The following is a 14,387-nucleotide window of genomic DNA, read 5'->3' on the forward strand; positions in this document are numbered from 1 at the left end:
TCTACTGCCATTATGAAACAGAGCTTTCATTGTCTGCTGCTGAAATGCTTTGAGTCATCTTCTTTCAGTAATAACTAATCTCTCACTCGCTCTCTCTGTATCTGACAATTCATGGACAGCCCAATTACAGGAGAGGAAAGCAGCACACCAGTTTCAGAGGGTGGACTCAAACACTCAACTAATGTTAAATGATTTTGTTTTGGAGCATAGTTCATTTAAGCAAATAAATTCTGATAATCTAATTTGAGAGCAGACTGTAATAATAAAAAGTTAAATTGCAGCAGCATCATCTAATAAAGACAGAGCCAAACATGATTACAGAAATCAAGAGACAATACAGCATAATTTGAGAAACCTGACAACTATTTATTCTCCATGTAATATCCACAAGCTTACACTTTTGTCTATAGTTTTTTATCCCAAGTTTGCTTCTTAGTTACCAGTATTTCTGTGCCTTGAGTGACTTCCCATAAAACCCACTGCACACCAACACATGTATGTGTGCCAAGGTCTACCAACATGTACATCTCTGCATTTCATACAGACTTAAAACAGGGCTGGCACAACTTTGGTGTCAAGGACTTGTCACTAGTTACCCTCATGAAGATCCAGCTAAATCTGTTCAGGGCTCTACAGCAGTTAAAAAACATAAACACAGCAGGAGGGATTTTCAGAATGGCATAATGCCTGTGCACACAACTTCAGAGACAATTTTAAATTTGACCTCTCTTAATTCTCAAGCATTTGATTTTATGGAGTATTAACAAGCTTTTTTGGTGTAATATCTAATCTGATGGAAGACACCTTAAAGGGAATACTTAGAGTGAATTGACAATTAGCGTAGTTCACTTTCAAGTACCTGCTCAGCAAGATGCATTCTGAGTGCAGATCTGAACTAATGTGACAGAGGGAACCCTTATCTACAATCATAAAAAATTAAATGCAGTGAAGAGAGATGTCACATGTTCATGAAGGTAATCAGGAACTTCATCTCCTGTACTATGTCAAACCACTTACCTGCTAATGGGCAGCTGCTGATGAGACAAGATGTGTCAGAGATTTCCTCCAGGCTCTGGAGAATGCTCATGGATAACTAAAAGCTTTCAGATTCAAAGCTTTCAGATGGAGCTGGTGGTAAAACTCTGGGTTAAGATTGTGTAACCCTTCTCCCAAAATAAGGTAAAGCCATAGCATATACTCATGAAAGAAGAGAACCAGGTGTCAACATTTGCACATTAACACCATCAGGGACCTCACTAACTCTCTTATTGCCTCTGCTCCCTGCCACCCCATGTTTTCTTTTAGAAATATATTTAACTAAACAAGAGATGTCACAAATCTAAAACAGCAAAGTTTGTCTTTTTTAACTTGTTCCCATTGTGATTTCTATCACGGAGAGAAAAGTGGCTGAATTATCTGATCACTTCCTTTCAGGGAATGCTGCAATCTCTCAGAGTCACACATATCTAAGACGTGCAAATGATTAAGAAAATACACTGCAACTCCTCTGACGCAGCCTGTGCTGTTCTTCACAGCTGCAAATGTTACAATCTTCAATAAAGGGAAGCCAACAATTCCCTTCAAGTCATGAAGGCTCTGAGTTGTGAATGACTGCAGATAGAGCATGTTGTGACACATGCAGGAAGCGCTATGTTTTATAAGAAGAAAGTTCAGATTATTCTTGCCAACATGATTTTGATCAGGAAGCAAATCTCTGCACCCCCCAAAAAAGATATGTTTGTTTTCCAAATCCTGTTATAGTCCTTAACACTCATTTATTTGAGCTTCCACTTGTACACACTGGCATTCAGCATGACTCCTTCTATCCTACTCACTTCCATACATAAGGAACACAGAAACCAAGCATGGGAGTGAAGAGGTCATGCTTGATTCATTATACAACAAAGAAGAACCATACTCTCAGTATGGTATTAATAATGTTCTAAATTAAATGAATACCATACAGAGTTTTACAAAATATTTATTTTGAAAAAATCACTCTGTACAAATTTAACATTCTCAACACCGAAGTTTTATAAAAATGATAACACAACAGAAAGACAAGTGAAACATTAAACTGCTCTTTTCTTAAATTACAAAGGAACACATTCATTCTAAAGAAGCTACTGTAATTCTAAACAGTAAAGAGAATTTCATAAGATTTCATTTTTTATCTATTGCAGCCAAATACATGTATCAAAGGATGGCTTTTTCCATCCTTTTATAAACTTCCCCCCCAAACACTGTCCACAGCTAAACCAAATACTCTAAATGGTTTACACTTTTACTGTACATAGCTTGTGCTCCAGGAAAAGTCAGCACAATTTGATCATCATTTTCTCAGTGCCTAACAAAAAATCACCTCTATAACATTTGGTATAAAATTGTCTGTACAAACTAACATTGCTCATGTAAATTTGAAGCAAACTTAAAGGAAGAGAATTTATTTGTGCCTTCAATTTGGCATAATGAAGAGAGAGTGATTAAGTAAAATTTCACAGAGTAAAATTCAGTAACAGGGAATACTGTATCTTTCTTTTTTAAAAGTACTTACTATTGTATAAAAAATTTATATACTGCAGGTTATTAGGAATGGCAGACCCTAAATCTAACAATGCTAGTTTCATAGTCTTCATCATAAAATAAGATTTTTTTGTATATTATTTTTCTCTCTTCACTTTAATCTATTTGTGAAAGCTGCTGCTGCATATTAAAACAAACTTCTTACACAGAAGGAAACATCTCCTCATGAAATTAAAAAACAGTAAAATCGCTGTACTACTGTAAACACAACAATAAAAACTGACAGAAGGCAGTGTGACAGGTAAGCCATGGGCTGGAAAGCTTTTTTTTTTCACATTTTCTTAACACAATGTATGGCTCACACCACAAACAACAGCAAAAAAAAAAATCAAAACCCAAAACAAACAACAACAAAACCAAAAGAAACAAAAACGAAAACCCAAAAATACAAAAAAAAACCCAACCAAAAAACAAAAACTAAACTGTTGAAACTTTCAAGTCACAGCCAGGGGTGCCAGGCGGGGTCCATCCGACACAGATTATCCAGGCTGTTTGCAGCTGCTACCAGAGTGTTGACTTTGCTTTCTCCTCCTTCAAACTGAGCCAGGTTGTGCAGTCGAGTCATGATGGCAGTGACAGCCTTTTGGACCAGTGACACCAGCTGCTGGCTGTCCATGTTCTCGGGCTGCCCGGCTGCTGAGAGTGGAGAGGATGTGTCCTCTTGGGTTTTTTTGTGCCACGCAATTATTTCGTCCCTCAGCACAGTTTTTAGGATGCCATCAACCTAAATGAAGAAGAAAAATCAGATCGTTACACTTAATCCAAAGAACCATCAGGTTCTCTCAGATTACAGAATTGTAACTAGATTTTAGTCAACAGCATTTTGACACTTTTGGTGCCACGCTGCAATTTCAGCCTTTCCAAGGTGAGTGTGGCTTCCAACAGTCTTTTATTATTTCTTCTCAAGGTGTTTCTTTACATAGAAAAGTCATGTACATTCTATTTTTAAGTGACTCCACTAAATTCATGACTTTCCCCCACACGCTCACAAAAGTCTTGGGCAAAGATCAGGAGTATTTTGCAAAGCTGGGCTTTTTGCACAGACATTACACTCTCAGGGAATACTGTTTTCTGCCAAACAGGGGAAGAACATTGACTACAACATACATACATATGTATCTATTATATATGCATATGTGTATATTGGCCAGTTCTAGACTTGGATGAAAAAGAAATGCCTGCAACAAATAGTTTCCTGTTTTTTCTCCTAACTGAGTTGAGTTAGTGATATTAATTTGTCAACTCCAACAGTCTCAAGCTTCTAAAACAAACTTTTAGGTGTCTAGTCTGACTCAAATGTTTTCCCCTAACAACTAAAACATTTCCAAAAAGGCACATTTCCAGCATGTCAGCCGGCCTTTGTGACAACCTCTGGGTAACATTTCAAAACAAACACACACCTTTTGGTTTCTACTCTAACCAAAAATGTTTAGTTTATAAATTGCCAAATACCAGCCCGCAAATAATCTTGCAAAAGGTGCACAAACCTTGAAGTTTGGCTGTGCAAAGCAGCGAGCTACTGCAATCATTGATGCAGTCAGGGGACCAGACACCCCGATGGTGGTGAGGAATTCCGAAATGTTCGGGGTGAGCCGGAACGGAACGGGACGATTGGCATCCAAATCTCCAGTAGCATCATTAATGTCAAAGCGAAAGTAAGCCACGTTTAGCTTGCCAGTGTCCTGGATTTAAAAGAAAGATGCCCAAAAGTAATTAAAGGAACAATTTTCCATTCGTAAAACCAAAAGAAGTTGGATTTTTGTTTACTGTTAATACTCAGAGTATCAAGAGTATTTCAATAGCTTTTCACTCGTTTAGCCAAACAGTTTTTGAGGAAAAAAGTTATAAAAGTATGCAAAAATCAAGTATGTATTTCTCTCAAAACATTGTGTCCAAACCCCTTACTAAATACAGGTTATTGTTATACCAAACTGGAGGAATAGTTTCTTCTGTAGCACGATCTGTAAGGAGTCACTGCCAACAGATCTCTGGGTCAGTGTTCAGTATCAGCAGCTGATTTTATCTGGAGGGATTAAAGAATCTTAATTGCTACACAGACTACAGCCCTCCATGCATTAAAATGACATTGAGACTTTCATAAATACCACCTTGGGGTGGCAAGGCTCATTTTAAATGTTGGGTTAAAACAGAAAAAAATCTCTATTAATAGGAGTTGTAGCAATGCTGAAAAGAGAACAGTATTTGCAAAGGGATATGGCCCTTTAAGAACATGAAGCCCCTAAATTTTATTTTTCTTAAATCTGTTTGACACAGAGGTATTTTCAAAGCAATATATTTGAAGGAGGACTAAAAAGAGAGACTTATCAGTCATTTACATGAAGAATTCCAATATCTAAGAAGGGTTTTACAGACAAAGTTCTAAATTCACAGAAGGCAGTTGATGCCCACAGGGGCTGCAGTTTAAATTACTACCTACATGATATGCAATCACATATAAATGAAAATCTTACTGAAATGCACTGTTAATTATATATGTCGAATTTTGACTCATTTCAGAAGTATAGTCCAAATTTCCACCTGATCAAGGACAACAGCACACACCTAGAACAAAGTACAGCATACCTGGGCAATCTGCAGCATTTCAGGGTTGAGTCTATTTAAGTGAAAGATGAATTCTGCAAAGCCAATCAGGGCCAACTGGATAGTGAACATCTTCCTGAAAGTCCAGTAATCCGTGGCATTGGGGAATGTGTGCAGGGCCCATTCCTTCAACATGCTCCGTGGGACCATGTTACTCTGCACTTCCTTAAGGATGTCTCTGAGAACCTACACAGGAAAAGTATTAGTTGAAAGAGGTCATTTTTAATACACTTCTTAGCAACAGACAAATAGACCAAAAGCAACTACCAAACTTCTTTAAATTGCTGTATCTCATTTCAGGAAAAGCACCCTGATCTTGAACTCTGAAATGTTTGGTGCTGTTTCTGTCTCACACCTAACGAGCAGTGAAGAGTCGGGCTGGGGGGACAGGGAACAGCAGAGTCCTCCAGGAAAGCCCTCGAATCAAATTCGTTCTACCTGATGACTGGCTTGAGTGCCCCGGGCCTGCACCGTGGCCAGCCGGTCGTAGTAGCGGGAGATGGGGTTGTCGTGCTCGATGCCCTTCTTGGCACAGCGCTGCTTGTAGATCTCCACCAGGGACAGTGATGATGGGTTGTCCTCGACCAGACGCATCTGCGGAGAAACCGCCACAACACGGGGCACTGGGAACGGGACAGAGAGAGCAGAACAACTTAACAGCTCATCCAGAGCCCGAAGACTGAGATATCAGCCCTTACAACACTCCTGAAGTGTGTCAAGAGAAAATTTTTATTACTGCACTCATAAATCACTCACAAGCTCAGTTAAAAAGGTATTACAGCAGTGTGGTGTAATACCAGAAACATCATCTGTATTTTCAAAAAAAAAACTGAGCACTCATCATTCTTCCTACTTTTCTTTAGCTTTAGGACAAGGGTAGTGCTTGATGCAAACAGGTTCATAATATCTGATTACATGACACTGGCATTATGTCAATAAAAATTATTCTGAAGGACAAAACTACTTAGCTTAATAGGGTACTTAAAGTGATTCAGAAAAACTGGAGGAAAAAAATCTGGACACCGTTGAGGAATAGACATTTAAATGACACTATCTGGAAGTAAAATACTGAAGACAGAGAAAAATATTCAATAATAAGAAAATTTAAGTCACTGAGCTTTTCTTTGATGGGCAGTAAACTTTCAAAAACCCTCTTTGTGCTTTTATGGTGCTCAACTGATTTATTATTCTACCAAGTCTTCTGTGCATCCCCACCTACATAAAGACAGACAAGGCCTCTTCCATGGCTGGCTTTTCCAGTGACACTGTTGGCCCTGTTTGACAGCGACCTCCAGTTACCACCAAAACTGTTCTCTCATCATTAACCTCAGAAATATAAGGAAAAGTTGTTTAAATGCATTTAAATTGTTTGATGTAACTTCTTCAATCTCAAAGAAGAAAATGCTTGCTGCAGAAAGGGTGTTAATGAGCTGTTCCTCCTGGTCTGCTTCCATTAACCTCTGGCAGCAGAGAAATGAACGTTCTTTAGGTTCTTTCAAATAGTATCAAACCACAAAAAAAACAGCTCTTTGAAGGAAAACATGCTATGTAATGAAGCTTGTTATATACAGGATTTATTTCTCTATCAGTGGTCATGTTTATCATCTTTTTCAAGGCTTTATCTACTGCATTTCTGTTATTCTTGCCTCAGACTAATGCAAAACCCTAAACCTCTGTTCTTCATTATCCATGTTTCTGATTCTTTTACACTTTAGCATTGTTTACAGGTAATATGCTACACCTGCATGTTTGTTTGCTGGTTTACCTCAGTAAAAAGAAAATGGGGGATGGAGGCTGTCAGCAAGATTTCCTTTATTTAATGTAAAGCTTGCCAGAAAGTGTTCTCATTCATGAAGAAATCTGTTCATCAAAGGGAGTGAAGCTGACATTAGACAGTCAAGGCTGACGAAGCCAAAGCTGTCTGAGGACAGACACCCCCAAATTACAAGAAATTCCTCCCAACACACAAAACACCCCTCTTCAGAGAGGTGCTACAGTGCCAGCCAAGACTAATCATCTGGACATATATGAATTTCCCTTCCGAATAATCAAAACTTTCAGAATCAGCGATGAGCAGCAGTCAAAAAAACTTCAGCAAACATAACCTTCGAGTATAACACATATTTAAAAAACAATGAGAGTCTCTCTCTTTTCAGTACCTGTAAAAAACAAGTGTCTTTTTGTGGTTTCCTTCCTCTTCTCCAGGCAGGGGTTGAGGAGGCGGAGGAGCTGCAGCACCCGCTCCTCCCTGCGCGACTCGGTCAGACACGCGTCGTTCATCACCAGGTACGGGTAGATCTTCCCGTTGTGGCCTCGGATGTACAACCTCCGGGCTGCAGTGTTGTGCTTCTGAACTATCTCCACCCTTGGCATGAACCTAGCAGGAAGAAAGGGATAATAAAGCATCTGGGATAATCTCCTCTGATATTAAATCGTGATGTAAAAAAAAAAAAAAACAAACCCAAACCAAACAGAAATAGACGAAATAAAATAAGGTAGTACAACTGTATTACAAAGTATGATTCTATTATCCAGCTGGCCTGTGGTTTCTATTTTGTAGTTTAAAAAGCTGTTCTGTTGCATTTTATTTGCTTTTAAGAAAACACAGTTCTTGAGCAAAATTAATCATTAGATGAGACCTTTACCACTGTTTTGAAGAATAGTATCTCTATTGATTACAATAGAAGCACTAATCTCAACTTACATCAGCATACAAGAAAACCAAATATACTCTTCTTCTAAGTACACTTGTTTAGTGATGCAATGTAATTATTGAAGGATAAAATAAAAAAGGTGTTATATCGAAGTATGACTCTCTATATGTAATTTACATATATAAAATGTACACAACATCTACTTTTGCAGAGTGAATGGATGGGAAGGCTTTAATTTCTCCTCTGTTTTCAGAATTACATCTACCAAAGGGTGTTTTTAGGTTACCTTGCTATCTTGATGTAGTAATGTGTTGGCTTTGGCATAAGGAATTCTCCAGGTATCTCTACTTCTGCAGTCTGAGCTGAGAAGTTACTTAGAAAGCGGCACTTTTCCTCTATGAGGAAGAACTTTGGAAGCTGTTTAGTTTTTGCCTCCAGAATTTTGATCCATTTCTTTAGTTTAGAGATAAGGTTGTGAAGTTTCATTGACCCTGGCACACTGAAGTCAAAATCTGAAAAAAAAACCCACAAAAAGAAGTCACCCAATTCAATAGTGCAAATCAAACACACAATCCCCACAGAGCTGCACCGCCTTTAAAGGACAGACTCTTGAACATTTCAGCTCTACAGAAAACCTTTCAGCAAAGTCCTAACATTATATATACCTTAAACCTGTCAGAATCCGCTACCTCTTTTCTGTATACAGCTCTAAAATATTCTGTTATTTAGTATATAATGAACCTCCCAACATTTTCCTGGTTTAGTCAAACATTAGAAAAACATATTGTGAAAAATTTAAATACTATTACTGTATTGAATTGTCTCCATACTGCAACCAGACTGCATAGAAAAAAAGCAGTAAAAACCCCAAATTATTAGATCAGAGCATTTGTGAAAGAGGAAAAGTAGGCTTATTTTACAGTGTAGCACTATAATTTTCTGCCAGTTTCATTACACATCATTTATTTATTTATTTAAATCAACGGGGACTATTTGCTTCTAAAAGGGATGAAAGAACCTCAATCAAGGACACAACATAGAATCTGTGAGGACAAGGAGTAAGACTTTTATTACTGTTATTCTCCTATTCTGAGCTGCAAGAAAATTCTTATTCTTTCCTGGCTTAGATAACAACTGAAAGTCACTACAGGAAAAACAGATACAAGAGTCTAAGCAAAAATGACAATATTATGCGAAGAGCCTGATGTTTCCATTGCAATATTAAAAGTATTACAGTGTGAATTATCTCCTTTAGACTACATGCACATGAGGAAAGAACTTTCTCAAGGTCAATACATGGTCTTCAGTACATTATGCAAGTAATTCTGTAACAAATCACTGCAATACTGATCATTTTCTGGGCCACTCCAATACCATCCTCCCAACATTGCTCTCACCCCAGCTTCAGAACAAAGCAAACAAACAAATAAATAAATGTCATTGCATTTCCCAAAAGAGGGGAAATGAATAAACATATAAATGAAAGGATGGTTGGGCACTTCAGTACCACTACAAAGAGATTAAACACACTTGGATAAGAAGACAAACTGCTCTCTGCAAACCTCATTAGTTATGGCATCCCAAACTGTGCAAGTGAACTAACAGACTGGAATTTTTAACTCATTTCCACACCACACTCTGAAAGATGTCACTTTAAGTTTAATATCTCTCAAATGAAAAGGCAACAGCGAGAAAGAGAATGTCAATTTAGTATTTTTGATATTTACAACTAAAGTAGAGCAGAATCTTCATTATGATGCAAATACAACAGAAAACTAACACAGTCTCAAAAATGAGTTTAAGTCTTATTGCAGAACTTTCATTTCAATGTTACATACACTCAATATTTTCCTAAGTTGACAAAAAACCCAAAACAAACATGAGTGCTGCTAAAGGAAGAAATTTTGACCACATAAATATGCTACAAACATCTATCTGCAAGTGTGCCAAGAGTGAATTAAGTATGTGCACACAGCAATTACTGCATATAAAAGTTTCTTACAACCACAATTAAACCACTCAAAAGTCTGACAAGCTCAGAACACTCTTTTAGCCAGAAGAGCTCATATCATTCCATACATATACTCTTAGTTCTTTTCTTTACATGTAAAGACGCCAATAGCAAAGAAAACAATGCAACCCAGGATTCTTTCATTTTGCTATTCTGTTACTTAAAATATCAGAGAACCATAACCCAACATATTTCATTGTGCATCCACAACATACTGATATGCTGAAAGCTTTCAGTGAAAGTCCCAAGTCTACTAGTCTAAAACTGAGCAAAAACCCACCACATACAAAATCCTTTCCATGTCTGTAAGAAAAAAAGTCTATAATGAAAAATACAGTTTCATATTTATGGATGAGGGAAATTAGCATAACTCTGTGATATTCCCTTTTCTTTCTCTGCCTGGGCAGTGCATCTATTGCAATACCACTGTAAAACACTCTTATTATAATCCCAAGCCTACCCTCTAGTGAGCAGTGGGAGTAAATCATTTCATCAAAGTGACAAAATTATTGCATCATTTATCTCCTGAATCTCTGAAGTGCAGGAGAGTCTCCTCCAACTGCAACTAGTTTTTGTGCTAATGTGAATCCACCAAAGTGGTAAAAATACACATCAATATATATTCCTTACAAAAAAAAAATGCTTCAGTTCAGCACAAGAGCAGCTCTAGTTTGTTGAATGCCTATTTGGGGATTTTTGTTGTTCTTTTGTTTTCTAGTGGCAGATGGGAAAAACAGAGTTCAATTAGTCTTTCTGCTCGTGTCACAGAGAGCCCATCTGAGAAGAAAAATCACTTCAGCTGGAAGAAGGGGAAATACAAGACCAAACATCATTTGTGTACAAAGTCTCTCTGCTTTGCAGACATATTAATCTATATAAACAGTTTTTTTGTTTCAAAAAAATCCATTTTTTCAGTACACAGTACTGAAGAACATCTTTCTCAAGCTAACACACACTGGTCTAAAATACCTTACTATTTGCACCATCTTTTTCTAAACAGAATGGGAAGTTTCCCCCCACCCATCTTTAATGGAGATGTTCCCAGAAGCCCATGACACAGACTGCAGCAAAAGCAGTTTTCTCTCTCTTCTCAAAGCTGCCAAAGTTTCTTGCCACTCTCAATGCAAAGACAAACAGGGCAGAATCTTCCTCCCAGTGAGACAGACCTAAAAAAATCCTGATGGCTCTTAACACAACTAGATAAAGCTTAACACATTTTGATTGAGAGCTGTACCATCACTTATGAAGCAACACCAAAAAATACACTTCAGGTAGCAAAATTAGAGTACCAAATCCTCTGTGTCCCCCAAACCCTTGACCTACAGAACATTAACACAGCATCAGGAAAACAAAGAAAATACCTCCAAACTAAGATTCCAGAACTAAAAAAGAAACCCCTTCTGCTATACTGTCAGAAAATAGTTCTGATCAATGAAAAGCAACAGTTTATTAATGCTTTTAGAGCAAGCGCCAGTTGACTTGAAGATTTTAAAGATTATCCTGATTACAGGCAAAGCATGTTTACACTTAAAAGTTTCCAACCCAAGGATCTCCAACAAAAAAACCATGACATTCATCATGTAAGATATTACTCAGGACTGAAATATAAGCTTAGCTTTATAGAACAGGTCAAACTTTTTATGCACATGATACCGAAGAAGATCCAAGCATTCTCCAAGAGAGAAGCACTGTCTTGCTTTAGAAGTTACTATTCAAACATTTATATATTCTACAGTTTCCCAAAACTTCTTCCTAATCTCACAAGAACTTCTGGAAAGCACCAACAAAGATGAAAAATCTCAGTGACAGGAAAGCAGAATTATGAAGCAGAACTTCAGGTTTATCACTCAGCTCCAGAAAACCAAGACTGCATAGACCAGACACCAAGGTCAAATATGATGCTAACTCCAATCTCTTGATCTGGATTTCCTGGATAACGTCCTGTTATCTAAAAATTGGAAGGGAAGCAAAGAAAGAGCTACTAAAGGGATGCTATGCTCAATCTTGAGGGGGAAAAAAAAAAAGAAAAAATCCTTAAAAAAGCTGAAAACTATTAACAGATCTTTCCCCTGCCCTCTCCCCATAGTTCAGAGCCGCACCAGGAGCTTCCTTCTGCCTGCAGTTTCCACTCACAGTGAAGAATTCATTGTGCTGGATGACAAAACTCTCGAGGAAATTATCTTGCTCTTTAAGGGTTTATTTTGGAATTTTCCATTCGTATTCACCCTGAGTGTAGAGATGGCTGCAGAAAGAAGCTGATCCAAACTCTAAACTATCATCTGCCCACAAAAGGACAATTGAGGCAGCTTTTCTTCTGCTTTCACTGCTGGGAGAGCTCTCAAAGGGAGCATTTTTCAGAATTTGCCTGTTCTTTGATGTCAAAGGTTTAGCAGAAAAGGAGAGAAGGAACAAAGAACAGATGGTCAAAGAACTATGCATTTGAAGTTACAGGAAAAAAATTCAAAGTAAAATTTGTTTTTATAATATTAGGATGGATAAAGTGACCTATCACAGCTCCAACAGTCCAGATTGCTGCAAAGTATTTAGAATATAAGAAATGGTGTGAGAGTCCCCAGTGGCTTCAAACAGGAATCAAGATGCAACTCTGATATTGATGGAAATGATTATGCAACCAAACCCAGCTGAATGTATGTATAGAACACAGCTGTCAGCATTAATCTGGAAATAATTGGAGAAAAGGGTTTACTCCAAGACAGCTCCTCAGTGTGGATACTTGTGAAATGGAAGGCAACCTCTGTAATTATCTGTCCATCACCCAGATGCAACTGGTACCGAGAATCAGAAAAGCAAACGTGAAGGTTCTACTGTGCCAGAAGGACACATTAGGAATGTTCTACAAATGGTTTCTCATAGTGTTAAAACAGCCTTTCCTAACTTCAATACAATAATTACAATCCCCTTCATTTATTTATGTATATTTTACTGTTATTACAAAATCAATAAAAAACTTATTTTCCTTTTCTGCATAATGAATTATATTACAAAAATTAGTATATATGCTGATTGGTCCAATTTCTGCTGTTTTCCTACATTTAAATTGTGAATTAAAACACTGAATGTATTAGATTAGAATAAAATCAATTCCAGCATTAAGCAAAATAATTATTTGTATCCTGCAGACACTTAGAAAATAAAACATGAAACCTTCAACAAAAAACTAATTACCGTTATTAAACATAAGTTTACTGAGAAACACTTTGCATTTGATGACTTTACATGATTTTTATGTCCAGGCCTATGTTGTTGTTCTTCAGGTTTTATGTTGTTCCATATTATTCTTTATAAATGTTGTGATTAAGAGAGAAAAATCTGAAAACCTTAACTGCCATTTATATATCACAGACATGCAAAAAATTCACATCAGCATATAAAAACTGGAAATCCTCCCCATTTTCTATTTTAATTAAAACATGTAACTGAATTGTAATTAAACTCTCTTAAATGTTTCCCTAGAAATGTTCTGAAATATTACTTCAGCTATTGCAGATTTGAGTCTGGTGTTGTATTTACATTTCCTTTACACCTTTGAAATCCCAGACCTCTCTGATGCTCACAGGAGAGAAACCAGGAGATACTATGACAGACCAAAAATAACTCAAATATAAGGAAAATGTTGTTGAGTATATATGAGTGGTTATACTACTATTGTGATGCAAAGACATATAAATGACTACTAAAACTGAAAAATTAGTCCAAACTTGCATTTCATGTAGAGTATTTCAGCTGGAAGGGACCTACAGCACCCCCAGATCCCTGTCTGCAGGGCTGCTCTCCAGCCACTCCTCTCCCAAATCACACCTGTGCCTGGCATTATTACCCAGCTCTAGGTACAGAATCCAATATTTTGGACGGGGTAAATTTCATCCCATTAATCCTTGCCCAATATTTTTTTTTTTCTCCCTGTATGCTCCCACTGAAGACATACAGAATGTTTCTACTTCCATTTCCCTCCCTAGTACACTTCATCCAGTAAAAATTTAATCATATGGTTCAGGACTTTCATTATCTGCTGTCATGCAACTGTTGTGCTCAGAAAGGACATCCTGCAATCCATAGCGTGCACAAGATATGTAGGTCATGTCTGCAACTGAGTTACTTTCACAAGATTCCCATCAGTTCACTTATTTTCACAATATTATCAGTAAAATGCTTGAAAAAACATCACAAGTCTACTTGTCAAATGCTCTCAAACGCTTATGTTTGAGGAGGAATTGATGCAAACCTCAAAATCCTGGCAATCCAAACCGCTGATGCCAATCAGGGTCACCTTCTGCCATGGATGAGCTGTGTGGCCTTCACACCTTGCACCAAACAAATCAAACCCACGTTCTCCTGTATACAAGCTTTTCTCAGAATTTTAAATCAACAGCAGATACTCAAATATGTAACCACTGGTTAAGAGAAAATGAATGAAGTAAAGAAGCTACTTCCCTTAAGTATCTTTTTTATTAGATCTGATTAAAGTTATTGATTCAATTTACCAAACGATGTAAATTTGGGTAATAGGATTTTTATAA

The 14,387-nt window shown here is 37.3% G+C and overlaps 1 protein-coding gene across 4 annotated transcripts in view; it reads right to left on the minus strand.

Moving 5' to 3' along the window:
* Positions 1 to 1,963: 1,963 nt before the first annotated feature.
* TRRAP (transformation/transcription domain associated protein) overlaps positions 1,964 to 14,387 on the minus strand; it is a 77,824-nt gene continuing 65,400 nt past the window's right edge. For all 4 annotated transcript variants that reach the window (XM_027683414.1, XM_027683412.1, XM_027683413.1 and 1 more), the window contains 6 exons: positions 8,125 to 8,350; positions 7,344 to 7,561; positions 5,623 to 5,807; positions 5,167 to 5,370; positions 4,071 to 4,265; positions 1,964 to 3,307 (listed from right to left, as the gene is read on the minus strand). In XM_027683414.1, the coding sequence (XP_027539215.1) occupies positions 3,023 to 3,307; positions 4,071 to 4,265; positions 5,167 to 5,370; positions 5,623 to 5,807; positions 7,344 to 7,561; positions 8,125 to 8,350 (1,313 nt within the window). In that variant the 3' untranslated portion in view covers positions 1,964 to 3,022. The remainder of the gene's footprint in view (positions 3,308 to 4,070; positions 4,266 to 5,166; positions 5,371 to 5,622; positions 5,808 to 7,343; positions 7,562 to 8,124; positions 8,351 to 14,387) is intronic.

This window comes from Neopelma chrysocephalum, unplaced genomic scaffold (genome assembly GCF_003984885.1).
Source record: "Neopelma chrysocephalum unplaced genomic scaffold, ASM398488v2 Primary Assembly neopelma1_65, whole genome shotgun sequence".
Classification (NCBI taxonomy): Eukaryota; Metazoa; Chordata; class Aves; order Passeriformes; family Pipridae; genus Neopelma; species Neopelma chrysocephalum.